At 37.8% G+C, this 19615-nt stretch overlaps 1 protein-coding gene across 2 annotated transcripts in view; it reads left to right on the forward strand.

The window, feature by feature from the left end:
* Nucleotides 1-19615, forward strand: part of Sec3 (exocyst complex component Sec3) — a 327711-nt gene that overhangs the window by 253014 nt on the left and 55082 nt on the right. For both annotated transcript variants that reach the window (XM_068356333.1, XM_068356340.1), the window contains one exon: nt 18907-19121. In XM_068356333.1, coding sequence (XP_068212434.1) covers nt 18907-19121 — 215 coding nt within the window. The remainder of the gene's footprint in view (nt 1-18906; nt 19122-19615) is intronic.

The following is a 19615-nucleotide window of genomic DNA, read 5'->3' on the forward strand; positions in this document are numbered from 1 at the left end:
TATTCAGGTATTCAATGATTGAATTAGAAAAATCCTGTTTTAAAACTTTTACATTTTCTTTATAGTTAGAGAGAGGAGAATATTCTCTTAACTGTAATGCTAATTTATATTTCATCAGCTTTATATATTACTTTTTAAATATTACTTAAACATAATGTATGTATGATGTATGAACTTCTTTTAATAATTTTTTTATTAGGATTACCATGCAAAGGGCTTATCACTGAAATGTTCACATGTGTTAGATATAAAGTTGTCATATACTGTACTGTATATTTGTCAGCGAGTGATGGGCTGTCGTGCTGTGTAGAGAGGGAGGGGGGCCCAAGAAGTCAGGGTACAAAGGAGTGCGGTTGGTTTGAAAACATTGCCTTGCAAGAGTACATATCACAAAAGCACGAATTTGTAAAATTTTAATCAATTGGTTATATGGTTCTCTGTATCGCGAATGGCCGAATCCACGAAGATAGAATCTTCAAATATCGAGAGTTGACTGTATATCTAAAGATGGGTCAAAACACGTGTGATTTTTTATGGTTTATCAAGATTAATTTATAACATATAACTAAGAATTTATTGCTTCTATATATAACCTTCATAATCCTCTTATCTATTATTTTCATGTTTAATCCTGTATGTTATCCTTAGTAGAAAAGGGTGTACAGTAGAAACCAATGATAGATTACCATTACTTGAGTACTGTACTGATATTTGCTTCAAAGCTGTAATATGTTCAAGGTATGTGATTAAAGATATTGAAGTCTTAACATTGAAAAAATTTTGTTTTACTAAAAATAGAGAGGAACTCGAAATGCTAATGAATTTTGGTATTGTCATGCAGTCTCAACCCAAGAAAAAATCACATTAGCAAATGTTTTGAAACCTAAATCCTTACAATAATAAACCATCTCAGCTGTCATTTTAGTCTATGTTTAAAAGAACTCCTGTAATGTTCATATTGGTTCTACTTGAACCTGTGTTGACATCTACCACAACATAAAAATTTCTCATTCTCTCCACCTTCGGGAACCACCATCCTATCTTGTGGTTTATGGTAATTAATTAGTAAGTAACATGACCATTTGCCTCTTGCGTTTCAGTTCATCTTGTTGCTGGCATATATTAAGAAGTGCCTACTGTATGTTGCCCTTCAATACAAATTGAATTTTAGTAGTTCATTTTGAACTAATAATTCAGACAGTGATTTGGATTCTACCTAGCTTTCTGTAAAGTAAACATATACTGGGCCCAGCTGATGATTCCAGTGTTGTGATAGTTTGTATGGAGGAATGTTGTCCACTCATATTCCCTCTTCTTTGAAGTCATGTCAGTTGTTAGTTGACTGCTTTGATTAATAATCAAAAGTTAAAGTTCAGTACAGTGCTAATCCCTTTCATTGTTGTGTTGCTTGCGCTTAGTTCGGGGTAATCTAGAGAAGACTGGGAACACTAGACTAACTTCATAAGTTTTGCATACAGTTCTATTTTCTATATGCATTATCTTAGTTATTGGTGATGTAAGTGATCATGTCCAACATTTCTTATACATTACCTTTATTATGGTGTGAATACTCAATAAAGATTATTTCAATATAACTACAGAAAGTACAAGGTTAATGTTTTGATTGGCAGCTAGCTTGGCTCGATTTGAATTTCACCTAGTACAGTATATTTTTCTTGGCTGCTAGATGAACTAACCTAAGACTTCTGAATAAGTTCCTTGCCTGGAGTGGCATAAAGTATACGGAAGCTTATTTTTGTAAGATATCCAAATAGGTAATTTGCATAAGTTTTTACTTCTTTTTGTTTTAAGTTGCCTCAATGTTTACTAAGATGACTTATTATTGCAGTTTCCATGATTTTGTAGACATACTGTATTACCAGGAGTTGTCTCGAGTGCAAGGAAATTTTTGCATTCACAATTGTAAACAAAAGAAAATCTTTGAATACTGAAGAAGTTAATAGGAACTTAATTGAAATATCTAATTTGCAGAGATTATTGAATGAAATTCAGTCTTGATCTTGATTTGGATTTATTTTTATACAAGTTATTTAACAAGATGATTACAAATTGTTTCTGAGAAATTACTAAAATTTCATCAATCTAGATTAGGTACTGGTATTAATCTAGTTACGAAGAAGAATTATGTTCATGTATTTCACCTTATTGTATATCTTTAAAAAAAAGTAACTCCGCATGTATGCAATGTGGAATTTACCTTTTATTGAATTCCAAGAGTTATCTTGCAATTAGATTTGCAGCATCCTGTTCAAAGAATATTTTGGCAATATACATTCACCAGTCCCAGAACCAAGTCCATTGCCCCAAATCTCATATCACTCATAAGGATTAGTCATTTTTAAGGTGGTAAGTCTGGTCATATCTAACCAGGGTTAGTAATTTACATGATAATCAAGTAATCTAGTTATTGAACTTTTTGTGACCCTGGTTAGAATTGGTCAGAGTTGCTTGGCCTAATGCACTATTTAGGGCTTTCTAGACAAGAACTTTTAATAAATGCTGAGGTAGTGAGTCTTCACTTGAAAGCTGTAATTCTGGTCTTACCTGCTCGGTTGTTAACCTTAACCAAACTTGCAAGTTGGGTTTAGTGGTTATAGTGTTTCATTAAATAAGGTTTCTGAATGTTTACTGCACCTTAAATATTTGAGATCCTCTTGTAGAGCATTGAATTCAACATTCCTAGTTGTTCTTTTAGACAATTAGATTGTGAGGCAGAATGCCAAGTTGGTAGTCTTTATCAAAATATTCCCCCACTCATTAAAGTATGAGCTGTTTAGCAATATCGTATTTCATAGGTGGATGGCCTATCATACTGTACCATGTACAGTAGGTAAATTTGAGAAATATATATATATATATATATATATATATATATATATATATATATATATATATATATATATATATATATATATATATATATACACATACATACATACATACATATACCAAGGCACTTCCCCCAATTTTGGGGGTTAGCCAACATCAAACAAATGAAACAAACAAGGGGACCTCTCCTCTCTACGTTCCTCCCAGCCTGACAAGGGACTCAACCGAGTTCGGCTGGTACTGCTAGGGTGCCACAGCCCACCCTCCCCCGTTATCCACCACAGATGAAGCTTCATAACGCTGAATCCCCTACTGCTGCTACCTCCGCGGTCATCCAAGGCACCGGAGGAAGCAGCAGGGCCTACCGGAACTGCATCACAATCGCTCGCCATTCATTCCTATTTCTAGCACGCTCTCTTACCTCTCTCACATCTATCCTCCCATCACCCAGAGCTTCCTTCACTCCTTCTATTCACCCAAACCATGGCCTTCCTCTTGTACTTCTCCCATCAACTCTTGCATTCATCACCTTCTTTAGCAGACAGCTATTTTCCATTCTCTCAACATGGCCAAACCACCTCAACACATTCATATCCACTGTAGCAGCTAAATCATTTCTTACACCCATTTTCACCCTCACTACTTTGTTCCTAACCCTATCTACTCGAGATACACCAGCCATACTCCTTAGAAACTTCATCTAAAACACATTCAATTTCGGTCTCTCCATCACTTTTATTCCCCACAACTCCGATTCATTTTAGTTGGGACAATCACTTTCTCATACAGAACTCTCTTTACATTCATGCCCAACCCTCTATTTTTTACTACTCCCTTAACTGCCCCCAACTCTTTGCATCCTTCATTCACTCCCTGACATGCATCTTCTTCCACTCCACCATTTGCTGCAACAACAGACCCCAAGTACTTAAACTGATCCACCTCCTCAAATAACTCTCCATTCAACCTGACAACACCTTCCCTTCTTGTACATCTCATAACCTTACTCTTACATCTCATAACCTTACTCTTACCCACATTAACTCTCAACTTCCTTCTCTCACACACCCTTCCAAATTCTGTCACTAATCGGTCAAGCTTCTCTTCCGCGTCTGCAACCAGTACAATATCATCCGCAAACAACAACTGATTTACCTCCCATTCATGGTCATTCTTGTCTACCAGTTTCAATCCTCGTCCAAGCATTCGAGCATTCACTTATCTCACCATTCCATCAACAAACAAGTTAAACAACCAATATAATATATATATATATATATATATATATATATATATATATATATATATATATATATACTGTATATATATATATATATATATATATATATATATGTACTGTATATATATATATATATATATATATATATATATATATATATATATATATATATATATATTTATATATATATGTATATATATATATATATATATATATATATATATATATATATATAAATATAAATATACACACAAACACCCACATATAAATATATATATATATATATATATATATATATATATATATATATGTATATATATACATATATGTATATATAGATATATATATATTTATATATATAAATATATATATGTATGTGTATATATATATATATATATATATACGTATATATATATATATATATATATATATATATATACTGTATATATATACGTATATATATATATATATATATATATATATATATATATATATATATAAATATATATATATACGTATATATATATATATATATATATATATATATATATATATATATATATATATATATATATATATATATATATATGTAACTAATCTCAAGTGTTGGTTAAATTTATTAATCTAGATTGTTACTTTCCCATCTTTTTCCTTCACTATCCCACCTCCATCAGATTGTAGGGTTTGGCAATAGGAACATCAGGGATTTTCATAAAAATAGATAGAATATTATGGATAAAATTTATTATTTTTATACTCACCTGATGTTCACATACATGAGCCCTCAATCTTCCCCACTGATTAGTGATATAAAAAAATTAATTATCAGGTTTGCAACTTCGATAACTGAAAAGTAGGAAGTAAATGGTTGTGTCATTAACTAGTAAGTTACCTACCAATAACTGTCAGATGGCATGGTGGTTCCCATAAAGGGTTGGCATTGTGCGGGGGAGAGAGAATTAAAAATTTTGAATATGGGATAGATGTCTACACAGCTTTAAGTAAAAACAACATGAACTTCAGGTGAATATAAGAATCAAAAATTTCATCTTGAATTCTGTTCATTTATTACTTGATGTTTAATTGTTATATTTAGTTTCTGTTTGAAATGCATACTCAGTTACAAAAAAATTAACCTAGAATATCCTAGTCAAGAAAACTACAGTACAGTTACTACATTCTTGGGCAAGAAAAGTAATGTCATGATAGCTGTGCGTACTTACAGTGATCAGGTATTTCACTAAGCACAGAAAGGGTATTCATCATAGTTTTGCACATGCACATTTTGATATTGCTTTTTGGTTATACAATATTTTTTTTAACTCATTGTAATATAGTTAATGCTACTATGATATATTAACAATGGCTTTGTTTGGAACTCTAAAAGAAAAACTATCACTTACAACTGACTGGTAAATTCAGTGTTGAGCTTTCATTGTCCTTCAAACTTCAAGCGCCGGTATCTTGTGTCCTAAACCATTACAGTCAACAAATTATCCATTTGATACAGTGACTTTGTTATACATAAAGTACTGTATGCTTCTACCTTATTTTATCTTAAGATTTCATGATAATAATCTTAAAGTTTCTTCTTGAGATTATTGATTTTGGTTTGTTTAAATACATGTTATTTGAAAAGTTTAAATATAACTTTTTATTGTGCATATAATGAATTATATGTCCCTTTCATAGCTACGAGATTTATAAGGTTAAGGTTCATCAAATGTTTGTGCATTTTTGTGTATCATGGTATCAAAGGAGAAAATGAAAGGTCTTTATATATTTTCAGGACATTCCCAGCGTTGGTTGGTAGTTGCTTAAAAATTATATTGTAAATTAAGTTAAATGCAACAGTTACCGGTATCTAAAATTTACAGAGCTTTAATGCAGCTCTTTTTTATTATCACACTTAATTAAATAAGACAATTTTCCTCAAGTAGTGGACTTTTTGTGAATGCTTTGCCTGGTGGAAATTGTTGCATTGTATATTGCAAACTGCATTAATGTTAAAAGTCCTAATGCCATTGTAAATCAGTCATCTAAGAGGATGAGCATAATGTATAATTTTATGTTGTCATGGTATTATGTCAAAACTGTTATAATTCATGAGATTCTTAAGAACATCAAGCTGATGAAAAAAGAAATGTACATTTGTAGGTTTATATATTAAAACTCTTTAAAGTAAGTACTTGTGGATTTAACCCTGTACTGATTAGGGCTTTTTAACCATTTTAGTTTTGGAATGTCTGATCTTACAGTTTTTGTTTCATTAATATTAACTCATGCAGACATTTTTTCCATAACAGATATGTTTATTAAGGGTATGTAACAGGTAACAAAAAGTACTACCTTGTACAGTACTGTATTATCTTTTATATGTTTCATTGCATTATGATTAATTGGAATTGTTGTAGCAGTGAGGTTCATGTCAATATCTTATCTCACCTTAGATTCTTAGTATCCAAGAACATCAACAGAGTTACAGAAGTTTCACACCTGATGTGGCTTCCTGTGACTCTTTACTGTTTCTATGAAACTTTCCTTATGTTTATGCTACCTCTTTCTTGAGGCCGGAATTTCTGATGACATACACCTTAAAACAAAATTTTTTTTTTTATTCGCTTTTAATAGGCTTAGCCTCTAGTACAGTATTGAGATAATCTGGCAGTAAGTGCTATTAACCTTGGCATGGGTATGCTGAAACATTTTCAGTCTTTTCATCGCTTATGTGTTAAATACTATCTATGTGTACCTCCTCCAGATTAGGTGTTTATTGTGTTTTTAGGTTATTAAAGATACTGTATGTGATTTCTTCTGCAGGGCTTGTTAGTAATTACTGTGTTAAAGGAGCTATGTCTGGGAGATCATGTTGACAATCGTCTCCTTTAAAGGGAATTAATGTTTAGCTCAGGGGAATATCCAGAGAGACCAGTTGATTAGAGTTCTTTTGCTTTGTTTGTGGAATCTTAAAAGACCTGTAAGTCTTTAGACAAGTGTTCTGAACAGTAGGCTAACTCCTTGAGTTTTGCCAAGTGGTTATAGTGGGCCATTTAGTAGGTGTTTTGGTGGTGGAGAGGACTGACAGAGGCAGTCACCTATGCATGAACCTCATACTCTTGAGTTAATTCAGGTCCTTCGAAAGCAAAACCCTCACATATTGTGTGATGTGCTCTGCTTGTGGGACCACAGGATTCCAAGATAAAATACCAAACTGGTATACTGTACTGGATCCTACTATCCCTCAGCTTACTGAAGTAGATACTCATTTCAACTACATATACAGTAGTTTATTGTTCGCATACAAAACCAATCTTCTTAGGCAACCAGTTTTTAAATTGGTACACCCAAACCCATGCAAGCTATATCCAACTACAAAGAAACTGTTTTGCATATTCTTCGAGATATAGGTTTTTTGAAGTTTTCTAGATTGCCATGGGAACCAAGAAACAGTCTACTAATGATTTGTATCAAAGTCAATGGAATAATAACTTTTATTGGTGAAAATCAAGTAATGTTTCAGGTCCCATAACTGGTTTGGAATGATGTTGGTAGGAATTTGCATTTATTTATTTTATGAAAAGAAAATTTCCATTTCAGCTATTAACGGTTACAGATCCGTGTTGAGTACCGTACTCAAGCATATAGGCTTGGAGTTACACTATTCACTTTGGGTAAAATTGCGAAGAGATTTAGATCTTTTTAATATTGAGAAACTTCCAGTTGTCGGAACTATTCATTTAAATTTACTTGTAGTATTACAGTATTTAAAAGGTTCTTGTTTTGAAGCTTTGAAAGATCTTTCTCTTGTATAGCTCACAGCTAAGATTATTTTTAGGTTAGCGTTAGCTTCAACTAAACACACTAGTGGACTACTAAAGTTCTGACATATTATTTTAGGTATTGGAGAAATCAAGACTGTTTTATCTCTTTTACATACATTCTGAGCTAACAATGATTTTAAGGCAAAAGGTGGGGCTCAATTTTTTCATATTCCCCCTTTGGAAAAGAAAGTTGGTGATATGTCAGAAATATTGTTAGCTGTTATTGGATAAGACTAAATATGCAGTATTATATAGTAGGAGAAAGGTTCCTAATTTGTTATGTGAGTAAGATTTTGAATAGTCATTTTTTCTATAAATACTATGGCCAATTTTGTTTAGTCACAGGGGCTCACAGAAGATTGGATCCAAGCCAGAAGAACAGCGTGAAGGTTGGGGTTCATGATAATAGAAGATAACTACATCTCTTAATTTCTGTAGGAATCCTTTCATGGAAAGAGACTTATTGGCAGCTAAGTGGTGTACCAAGTCAGTTTTTGCTAAGTATTAACTCTGAGAAATGGTTTCCTAATCCAAATAGCTGGGCTCTGGGTGATGCAATAAAAGTTTAAGGTGTCTAGTTTCAGTTCAAGTTTCATCAGAATAGATGCTCACCAGAATATCAACTGGCCAAGCCTAACTCTCCACTGTTTTGCCCACCCCCAGCAATGGCCTCCCCAGTAGACCGTTTCATCTCACAGTCCCGGCTGGGGATCAATCTGCTGCCATGCAAATGCTAGGCAAATACATTACCACTGTTCTAGCCAGGAATACACAATTTTAATTGTGTAAATTTTATCAAGTTTAAGTATTATTTTTTTCTTTTGAAAGTACACGACACTGGGTAATTTATAAATGTATAAATGATAGGAGGGTTTTATTCAGTTACAAGTCAAGTGGCTTGTGTTACAGTACGCTTTACTAAGCGATGATGAATTATTGTGGTATTAGTCAAGAGACGAGTCTCAAGTGCTAGATAAGTTTATTAATTTAAGGCTTTAAATTTCTTATCTCTTTCCTTCCCTGATCCACCTCCACCAGAATGTGAGTCATTAATATCATCAATATCAGGGGAGTTTCATAAAAATAAATGTAATTGTAATAATAACATTTATTTTTATGCTCACCTGATGTTCATATACATACCTGCCCTCGTCCTCACTGACTAGTGATATCAAAAGGACATGTACTGTCAGATTATCTTAATGCTAAACTACTATCGTTTCCAGAGGCCGTGTAATAGTGTTTTTTTTAAATAACTCCTAAAATAACTGATGGATTTCCATGATATCAAAGCAGGGAGCCCTTCATACAATGGCCTAATTTTGGGAAATACTGTGCATTGCCAATTACGTTTCATTAAATTTTTTACTTAAGAAAATGAGGCTAAAGCCAGTCTTAGCCACCCACACATTCGCAAAAGTGATGACGTCCCTCAGTGACGTTGTTATAACGTTTCTTCCCCTGTACCTCCCATCCCCCGAATTGTTAAACGCCTGTTTAACTCCATAGATAATTGTCATATGACCTACCCCAAGCAATACGAAATTCTTTGTCAGTAAAAGTTCAGCATACCTGGTAATGTGATTCGTGACTTTAGACTTTACCTAAACACAAGACCAACGTTTTATATCTTACCCACTCACTTACATTGAAGATCAAGAATGAGACCTTTGACAGGAGACGAAAGAAGCCATGCTAACCCTACACTTCGCACTTCAAGCGAGTGTTGGTAAAGCAATAGAAATATAGTTTTCTTTAGGTTAAGCCGTAGTACTCATTCTTCCATACAACACAGGTTACTCGATACATCAATTGCCAGGAAGAAAATGACAGAGAGCATTGTTTGATATAATTTATCATATCAATTTCACCAGAGAGAGTAGCTTGAATTCCTTAGAAGGTAGACTTCTAAAAGATGTTTCATATAAGGGCATTGACATCGGCCATTTGATAAATTTTGAAATCATTTATATATATATATATATATATATATATATATATATATATATATATATATATATATATATATATGTGTGTGTGTGTGTTCATACATACATAAGATTTATTATATTTCAACCTATAGTTTTATATATTTATTTACGTTATATGTACCAGTACCTATTTTTGTTACTTAAAAGGTATGTGACAAATATCATTGCGACTTTGTCACTGGAATTATACCAGACTTCAATTAATGAACCAATCAACCTTACTTTGAGAAATCCATTGACATTGTCTACATGCCAAGCTGATATACTCGTATCAAAGTATTCATTAGCTTTGCTTTTCCAAAATAATGTTATCACCAATTGCTGGAAACCATAGATTTATGAGGGATGAAAAAAAAACCAAGAAATGGACACACATTTTACTCATCATCACTCTCAAGGAAAAAAATTGTTTTCTATTTCTACTAATGTTTTTATTTTATTTTTTTATTTTATTTTTTTATTTTATTTTATTTTTTAGTCGCAAATCTAAGATTTGTAGGAGTCCGAGTTGAATATCTCTGTGCGATTCCACACCCCTGTTTTAAACCTCTTCTATTATGTTTGATAATTTGTGTTAACCATCTAATCATTATCTACCACCATAAAACATTTTATCGCTCTTCCGGCTCATTTCCTATGTGCAATACACAGTCTTTCCTAACAGGGATTTACTCGGTAGCCTAATAACAATGGGAATGAAGGAAAGAAGGCAAGAAGGAAGGGGGGGGGGAGTACTAGGATAGCCATAGGTGTAAACACTGAAGGAGGGTTGGGGGAACCTCTGCGTCACAGTTACGTGATTAAGTAACACTTCTTCGAAACGCTCTGAAGGAAGGGAAGAAGTTCCTCTTTTTTCTAAGAGTAAATGGGTTAATTAAGCACATCTGTCAATTCATTGTACCACCAAAAATTAGGCCAATGTTTGAAACATTCATTGCTGTAGTTTCATGGAAATTCATAAGCCGGTTTGTTAGATATTTGGGAAAAACACTATTACACGGCCTCTGAGGAAACGATAGTAGAGGCCTAAGCATATTGAAAGGAAGGAAAATGGGAAATTTTTAGATTTAGGATATATGTCGATAGAAAACAGGCTTCAAGAGAGAAACAATATGAACATGGTATTTTTCAATATTTAACTTAGCCGGTGATTATATAGCTGCAACTCTGTTGCTCGACAGACAACTCTACGGTAAAAACTCGCCAGCGATCGCTACACAGGTTGCGGGTGTGCCCAACAGCGCCATCTGTCGTCCAGATACCCAGTACTCAATGTAAACAAAGACTCAATTTTCTCTCTGTCGAGCTATCGACAAGACGTACTTACTCGCTGTTGCTAAACTGGAGTTTTTTCACAACTAATTGGTGAAGTACTTTATTCTAGTTTTGAGCTTTCGCTGTGCAGGGTTTCTCTTCACACAAATCCTTGAACTCTTTTTGATAACGGATTCTTTGTTGATGACTTTTTGATAGTTTTTTTGAATTTCCCTTTGACCAATTCAAAATGGCTGACCCTTCACAAGTCCCAAAATTTAGGAAGTGCAATGCTAGGGACTGTTCAAGGCGTCTTCCGAAGGCTTCTATCGACCCTCACACTGTTTGTTCCAATTGTCGGGATAAAACCTGTCAATTGGAAGATCGGTGTGAGGAGTGCGTTGGGCTTTCGGAATTCGATTTTATCGAATTTCAAAAGTATACACGTAGGCTAGAGAGAGATAGAGTTAGGAGAAGTTCTTCTCGTTCTATTGATATTTCCTCTCCTCATGCCCCACAACCTATTCCTTCCCCTGTAGTGGTTGCTCCTAAGCCCCCTTCTGGCACTCAGGAACCTTCAATGGCTGATATGATGCGTGCCATCCAGGCTCTGGGTGAGAGAGTTGAGTCCCTTGCTAGTGACCGTAATCAGCTCATGTCGGATGTGAAGGAGCTTAAGTGCAAAAGTGCAGTGGGAAGTGCTAAAGTGCCGAGTGATAGTGTTGTGGATAGTGTTGCGCTTGAGGGTTCGTCTGTTCGTGCCTGTCGTCCTCCTAGTCCGGGACCTCTTGCAAGCTCCCAAGTTCAGGGGAGAAGCAATGTCGTACGACAAATGGGTTCGAGAGGCTTTAATCAGCGAACAGACGTTCCCTCCGTGGTATCGGGCGTATCTACCCAAGATCGCTCCTACCTAACTAAGACGAGAGAGCCCATTTATACCTCGTCTTCGGAAGGTGTTTCTCGCAAGAAACCCTGGACCAAGGTCTCACGACCGTTAAAACGCAAGTCGGTCCCTTCAGCGCAAGTCCAACGGCCCGGTTGTAGCCACTGGGTCAGTTCGGACTCGCTGCCGTCATCCGATGACTGCTCACCGCCTAAGAGAGGCAAAGCGGTACCGCTTCGGACAGTAACCCCGTCTGTCGCCACACCTGCTCCTGTAGACCCTAAGTGGTCTCTACTGCAAGACATGCAGTCTAAACTGACGTCTCTGATGCAGGACTTTCGTGCGGAGAAGGTTGCTGCCGCACCAGCTAGTGCAGTACCTAGCCTACAACCTTCCACACGATCGGTTGTGCGTCCGGTGGACGCTGAGGTAACCTTCTCACGCACACCAGTTGAGAGAGTTCCTCCTCCCATGCGTTCCAGTGTGATCTGCCAGCCGCATGTTGACGTGAAGAGACGCTCGGAGGTTGCCGTTGACGTTCCGGAGGTTCAACAACCGTCAGAGTTGCTTTGTTTTGACGCGGTGCGTCAACCTCCGCAACCCAGTGTGATTTCCACTGCGCACCCACATCAGTCCAGACAGTCTGGAGTAGACGCTGTGCGTCCCCGCGCTGCCATGGTTGTTGCCAGCTCACAGACTGGGCAGCAGTTCCATGACGTTGCGTCCGGCTCAGTCACGCATGCACCCGTGCGACCGGACTCAGCGAACCAGCCGTTACCCACTCCGTTGCCGTTTCCTCATCAGTTGTCGGATGAGGAACTTTCTGATGATGATGGTGCTGCACACATAGATGAACCACTATCAGATTTGGACGAGCCTAAGTCTACTCAACCCTCTTTGGATTTTAGAAAAGTTTTGGCCATCTTCAAAGAGTTGTTTCCGGACCAGTTTGTTTCTGTGGCTCCTCGTTCTCCGCCGTCTGAGTTTGTGTTAGGCATGCCGTCTACCACTCCTGCCTTTACTAGACTCGTCCTCGCACGCTCGTCCAAGAGAGCTTTGCGGGTGATAGGAGAATGGTTGCAGTCTAAGAAGAGTTTAGCAAAGACAGCCTTTGCGTTTCCCCCTGCTAGACTCTCTTCTAGATCGAGCGTCTGGTATGCCACGGGAGAAGTTCTCGGCTTGGGAGTTCCTGCCTCTGCCCAGGGCGACTTCTCAAGTCTTGTAGACTCTCCCCGCCGCCTTGCCATGAGACGCTCAAAGATATGTTGGTCATCTTCGGACCTGGACCACCTTTTGAAAGGTATCTTTAGGGCCTTCGAAGTTTTTAACTTCTTAGACTGGTGTCTAGGAGCCCTTAGCAGAAAGACCTCTCCGACAGAGAAAGAGACTTCCTTGCTCATTATGTCCTGCATGGACAAGGCCGTACGTGATGGGTCTAATGAGCTTGCTGCATCATTTGTGTCCGGAGTCCTTAAAAAGCGTGAAAACCTATGCTCATTCCTTTCAGCTGGAGTTACACAGTGCCAGAGATCTGAGCTTCTCTTTGCTCCTCTTTCCAAGTGCCTTTTTCCAGAAGCCCTGATTAAGGAAATAGCCGCTTCATTGGTGCAGAAGGACACTCATGATCTTGTTGCGTCCTCCGCTCGCAAAGCTCCCCCTTTGCCTACCTTGTCAGCTAGACCAAGGATGGACACTCCAGCGTCCCGTTTTATTCCACCCTTTCGTGGCAGAGCCTCCAGCAGAGGAGGTGCTCGTGCCGAAGGGAAACGAGGAAAGAAGAAAGGATCCAAGTCCTTTAAGGGCAGAGTCTGACTGCCCACATCTTTAGACAGCAGTGGGAGCCAGACTCAAGAACTTCTGGCAGACCTGGGAGAAGAGAGGCGCAGATGCACAATCTGTGAAGTTGCTCAGAGAGGGGTACAAGATCCCTTTTGTACGGAAACCCCCTCTAGCAACGTCTTCCATCGATCTCTCTCCCAGGTACAGAGAGGAAGACAAGAGAAGAGCCTTGAAACAGGAAGTGTCTCTTTTACTAGAGAAGGGAGCGGTGGTCAAAGTCTCGGACCTTCAATCTCCGGGATTCTACAACCGACTCTTCTTGGTGCCAAAGAAGACAGGAGGGTGGAGGCCGGTGCTAGACGTCAGTGCTCTGAATGTCTTTGTCACAAAGCAGACGTTCTCCATGGAGACCACAAAGTCAGTCTTAGCAGCGGTCAGAAGGGAAGACTGGATGGTCTCTTTAGACCTAAGGGACGCCTACTTCCACGTCCCCATCCACCCGGACTCCCAACCTTTTCTGAGATTCGTTTTCGAAAAGGTTGTCTACCAGTTTCAAGCCCTGTGCTTTGGCCTAAGCACAGCTCCTCTTGTGTTTACGAGGCTGATGAGGAATGTAGCCAAATTCCTTCATTTAGCGGACATCCGAGCCTCCCTCTATTTGGACGACTGGCTTCTCAGAGCTTCTTCCAGTCGTCGCTGTCTGAAAGATCTAAAGTGGACTCTAGATCTGACCAAGGAATTGGGTCTCCTTGTCAATATGGAAAAGTCACAACTGATCCCATCCCAAACTATTGTGTATTTAGGGATGGAGATTCACAGTCTAGCTTTTCGGGCTTTTCCGTCGGCCCCCAGAATAAGCCAAGCCCAGTTATGCATCCAGAACATGCTGAAGAAGGAACAATGCTCAGTCAGGAAGTGGATGAGTCTGGTAGGGACGCTATCATCCCTGGAACAATTTGTGTCATTAGGAAGACTACACCTCCGTCCTCTTCAATACCATCTAGCTTTTCACTGGAAAAAGGACAAGACGCTAGAAGCGGTCTCGATCCCCATTTCCGAAAAGATGAAGTCTTGCCTGACTTGGTGGAAGGACAGTATCAACCTAAGAGAGGGTCTTCCCCTGGCTGTTCAGACTTCCAACCTCGTTCTCTTCTCGGACGCATCGGACGTAGGCTGGGGCGCGACATTAGACGGTCGGGAATGTTCGGGACTGTGGAACTTGAGTCAAAGGATCATGCATATCAACTGCAAGGAGCTGCTGGCAGTACATCTGGCCTTGAAAAGCTTCAGGTCTCTCCTTCGAGGCAAAGTGGTGGAAGTGAACTCGGACAACACCACTGCCTTGGCGTACATCTCCAAGCAAGGAGGGACCCACTCATTGACGTTGTACGAGATCGCAAGGGACCTACTCATCTGGTCAAAAGGTCAAAACATATCACTAGTAACGAGGTTCATCCAAGGCAACTTGAATGTCATGGCAGATTGTCTCAGTCGGAAAGGGCAAGTAATTCCAACGGAATGGACCCTCCACAAGGATGTATGCAAGAGACTTTGGGCCACTTGGGGCCAACCAACCATAGATCTCTTTGCAACCTCGATGACCAAGAGGCTCCCAATATATTGCTCACCAGTCCCAGACCCAGCAGCAATACATATAGATGCCTTTCTCCTAGATTGGTCGCATCTAGATCTATACGCATTCCCACCGTTCAAGATTGTCAATAAGGTACTGCAGAAGTTCGCCTCTCACGAAGGGACAAGGTTGACGCTAGTTGCTCCCCTCTGGCCCGCGAGAGAATGGTTCACCGAGGTTCTTCGATGGCTAGTAGACGTTCCCAGAAGTCTTCCTCTAAGGGTGGACCTTCTACGTCAGCCACACGTAAAGAAGGTACACCAAAGCCTCCACGCTCTTCGTCTGACTGCCTTCAGACTATCGAAAGACTCTCGAGAGCTAGAGGCTTTTCGAAGGAGGCAGCCAGTGCGATTGCTAGAGCAAGGAGAACATCCACCCTTAGAGTCTACCAATCGAAGTGGGAAGTCTTCCGAAACTGGTGCAAGTCAGTCTCTGTTTCCTCGACCAGTACCTCTGTAGCTCAAATAGCTGACTTTCTCCTATACTTGAGAAAAGGACGATCTCTTTCAGCTCCCACTATCAAGGGCTACAGAAGCATGTTGGCATCGGTCTTCCGGCATAGAGGCTTAGATCTTTCCAACAATAAAGATCTTCAGGACCTCCTTAGGTCTTTTGAGACCACGAAGGAGCGTCGTTTGGTTACACCTGGTTGGAATTTAGACGTGGTACTAAGATTCCTCATGTCAGACAGGTTTGAGCCGCTACAATCAGCCTCCCTGAAAGATCTCACCTTAAAGACACTTTTCCTGGTATGCTTAGCCACAGCTAAAAGAGTCAGTGAGATTCATGCCTTCAGCAAGAACATCGGATTTTCGTCAGAAAAAGCTACATGTTCGCTACAACTTGGTTTTCTAGCCAAAAATGAGCTGCCTTCTCGACCTTGGCCGAAATCGTTCGATATTCCCAGCTTATCGAATATGGTAGGCAATGAACTAGAAAGAGTCTTATGCCCTGTGAGAGCTCTTAAGTTCTATTTAAAGCGAACTAAACCGTTACGAGGCCAATCTGAAGCTTTATGGTGTTCAGTTAAGAAACCATCTTTGTCTATGTCAAAGAATGCTTTATCCTACTTTATCAGACTGTTAATACGAGAAGCTCATTCACATCTGAGTGAGGAAGACCAAGCATTGCTTAAGGTGAGGACACACGAAGTTAGAGCTGTCACAACTTCCGTGGCCTTTAAGCAAAATAGATCTCTGCGAAGTATAATGGACGCAATCTATTGGAGAAGCAAGTCAGTGTTTGCGTCATTTTACTTGAAAGATGTCCAGTCTCTTTACGAGGACTGCTACACACTGGGACCATTCGTAGCAGCGAGTGCAGTAGTGGGTGAGGGCTCAACCACTACAATTCCCTAATTCCATACCCTTTTAATCTTTCTCTTGAAATGTTTTTATTGTTGTTTTTTGGGTTGTCCGGAAGGCTAAGAAGCCTTTCGCATCCTGGTTGATTTGGCGGGTGGTCAAAGTCATTTCTTGAGAGCGCCTAGATTAGGGGTTTTGATGAGGTCCTGTTGTATGGGTTGCAACCCTTGATACTTCAGATCCTAGGGGTCGATCAGCATCCTAAGAGGATCGCGAGGCTCCGTAAGGAAGACGTACTTAAAAGGCAGAGTAATTGTTCAAGTCGACTTCCTTACCAGGTACCTATTTATTTTGTTTTTGTTATTTTGATAACTTCTAAAATGAAATAAAAACTCTTAGCTCATAAAAGTGTAAACATATATTGCTGGTCTCTACCCACCCCCCTGGGTGTGAATCAGCTATATAATCACCGGCTAAGTTAAATATTGAAAAATGTTATTTTGATAATAAAATAAATTTTTGAATATACTTACCCGGTGATTATAAATTAAATGACCCTCCCTTCCTCCCCAATAGAGACGCAGTGGGACGAGGAGAAAATTGAGTCTTTGTTTACATTGAGTACTGGGTATCTGGACGACAGATGGCGCTGTTGGGCACACCCGCAACCTGTGTAGCGATCGCTGGCGAGTTTTTACCGTAGAGTTGTCTGTCGAGCAACAGAGTTGCAGCTATATAATCACCGGGTAAGTATATTCAAAAATTTATTTTATTATCAAAATAACATATTTTATTATTAAGATTTTGCTTTAAGTAAAAAAATTAGAGTAAAGGTCTATTTAATGAAGACTTAGTTGATGATCTCTGTTATTTCTCAAACTGTTTCTAGCTGTAGAAAAAACAGCTTGGCTAAATGTATTAAATTGCAATGGAGTTATTTGGAGGAGGATGAAACTCGGATATCTTTCTATCAAACCTTGTGTTGTACCTTGAAATATAAAGTTGAAAATGATGGAGAAGTACTAGGAAATATGAAGTCAGGAAGAAAGATGAAATTAAAAATTGTATGCTTGATATATAATACAAATGTCTGAATTAAAGTTTCCAGCTGAAAGTATTTAAAGCCATGCTCAGTTTCCATCAACAACAAAAAATATGTTTTAACAAAAAAATACAAACAAATGCAGACTGTTGCTAGTGACTAAATTATGTTAGTTTCCAAAGGTAAAACACAGTATTCCAATGCTTTCCATGAGCAATCCCAGATAACTATATTTATCTCATTATTGTGAAAGTTAATGCTATCACTTATGTGATGCCAATTTTTCTTGTAAAGCCATATAGATGCCTGCAGCTAAGGTTGCAATCTGCTATGTTATCAATTTAGTTGGAATCAAAGTGATGGTAACATCAGGGGTTACATATGAAGGGACAAATAACCCTGAATTAAATCCTTTGTTTACAGGGGACACAACTGTTGTCTTATAAAGCTTATTTTGAGTAGTGTAATAGACTTATCACTATTCATATGAAACCCCATCTTGAACCATTCTTTCCCTCACTTTAAATCTTTTGTTAACTGTCCAGTCTTTTCTGTATTACCTGAATATTGTATAAAATTAATTGGGATTCTTCAGAATGTGTTAAAAAAATTTAGTTTTGCTTTACAAATGGCTTGTAAACTGACCAATAACTGTGTTATATATTTGAAAATTCTTTTATAAATGGAATAATGCCTTCCACTACCTGAATGAGTTACATTGTTTTTATTCTTCAAATTCCACCTTTTGACACTTGCTGCCCAATTATATCCCCACTTATATAACAAGATTGCTAATATCTTCATGGTTGTCTGAGAGAAAATGGGGAATTGTCATTATTTTAAGAACTATTCATTCTATAAAATTATGCTCCAAAGTCTTCATTTATTTTGCATTAATACATTTCCCAGAGATGGGAGCTGAGCAATTTTTTTATGTTTTCTAACAGTATTATTTTTAATATTGACATGAGTTACATTGCAAGCTAACAAGTTTTATTTTCATTTCTTGTGCTTGACAACTTAATTACTGTATTTTTAAGTTTTAAGAATAATCTCACAATTCTTTTATGGGAAAACCCTAATGATAATCTTATAAATTTGTTATTTAGAAAGCCCCTTCATCTGTGGCCAGCACACCTGGATCAAGTGGTAGTGAAGAAAGTAGTGGATCAGCAGGAACATCATTTGGAGTAAGTGCTGCTGGTACTCCAGGTCAATGTAGACTTGTAAATAGAGAAGTCAGAGCCATGATGGTAGCCCTCTTTACAACACTGGAACAACAACTCAACTCGTTCATCAATACATATGACCGCGCAGACTCCTAGTAAGTTGCAGTTTGCAAGTTTTGAATATAACATGGATTATACTATGCACTAATTTACAAATCTTTCCTCTGATTTTGAATCAACTTATGTGAGCCTCAGTGATCAATTTTTTAGTCAGAAAATATAAGTATTTGGATAAAGGACAATTTGGCAACTTAACCACACAAAACAAATCACAAACATACCCTCAATTTCTGCAATTTTAGTCAAATAATACTTTAAAAGCTATCACTGGACAAAGAAATCCATTCTCAGATGCAGTCATAATTTTATTTTTCCAAAGATGGTATTTGAAATTTGTTTTGGTACATTTTGTGTCTTAAAATCATTCTTAGCTTTGAAAGTAGGAAAAAAAAATTCCTTTTATGTTCTACAAAATCTACCTTACAATAAATCTTTTTTATGTTCTACAAAATCTACCGTACAAGAAATAGTTTTAGCCCACTAATGCCTTTAGCCAATGATAAAGTCAAAGAAACAGTTTTAGCCATGA

This window comes from Palaemon carinicauda, chromosome 2 (genome assembly GCF_036898095.1).
Source record: "Palaemon carinicauda isolate YSFRI2023 chromosome 2, ASM3689809v2, whole genome shotgun sequence".
NCBI lineage: Eukaryota > Metazoa > Arthropoda > Malacostraca > Decapoda > Palaemonidae > Palaemon > Palaemon carinicauda.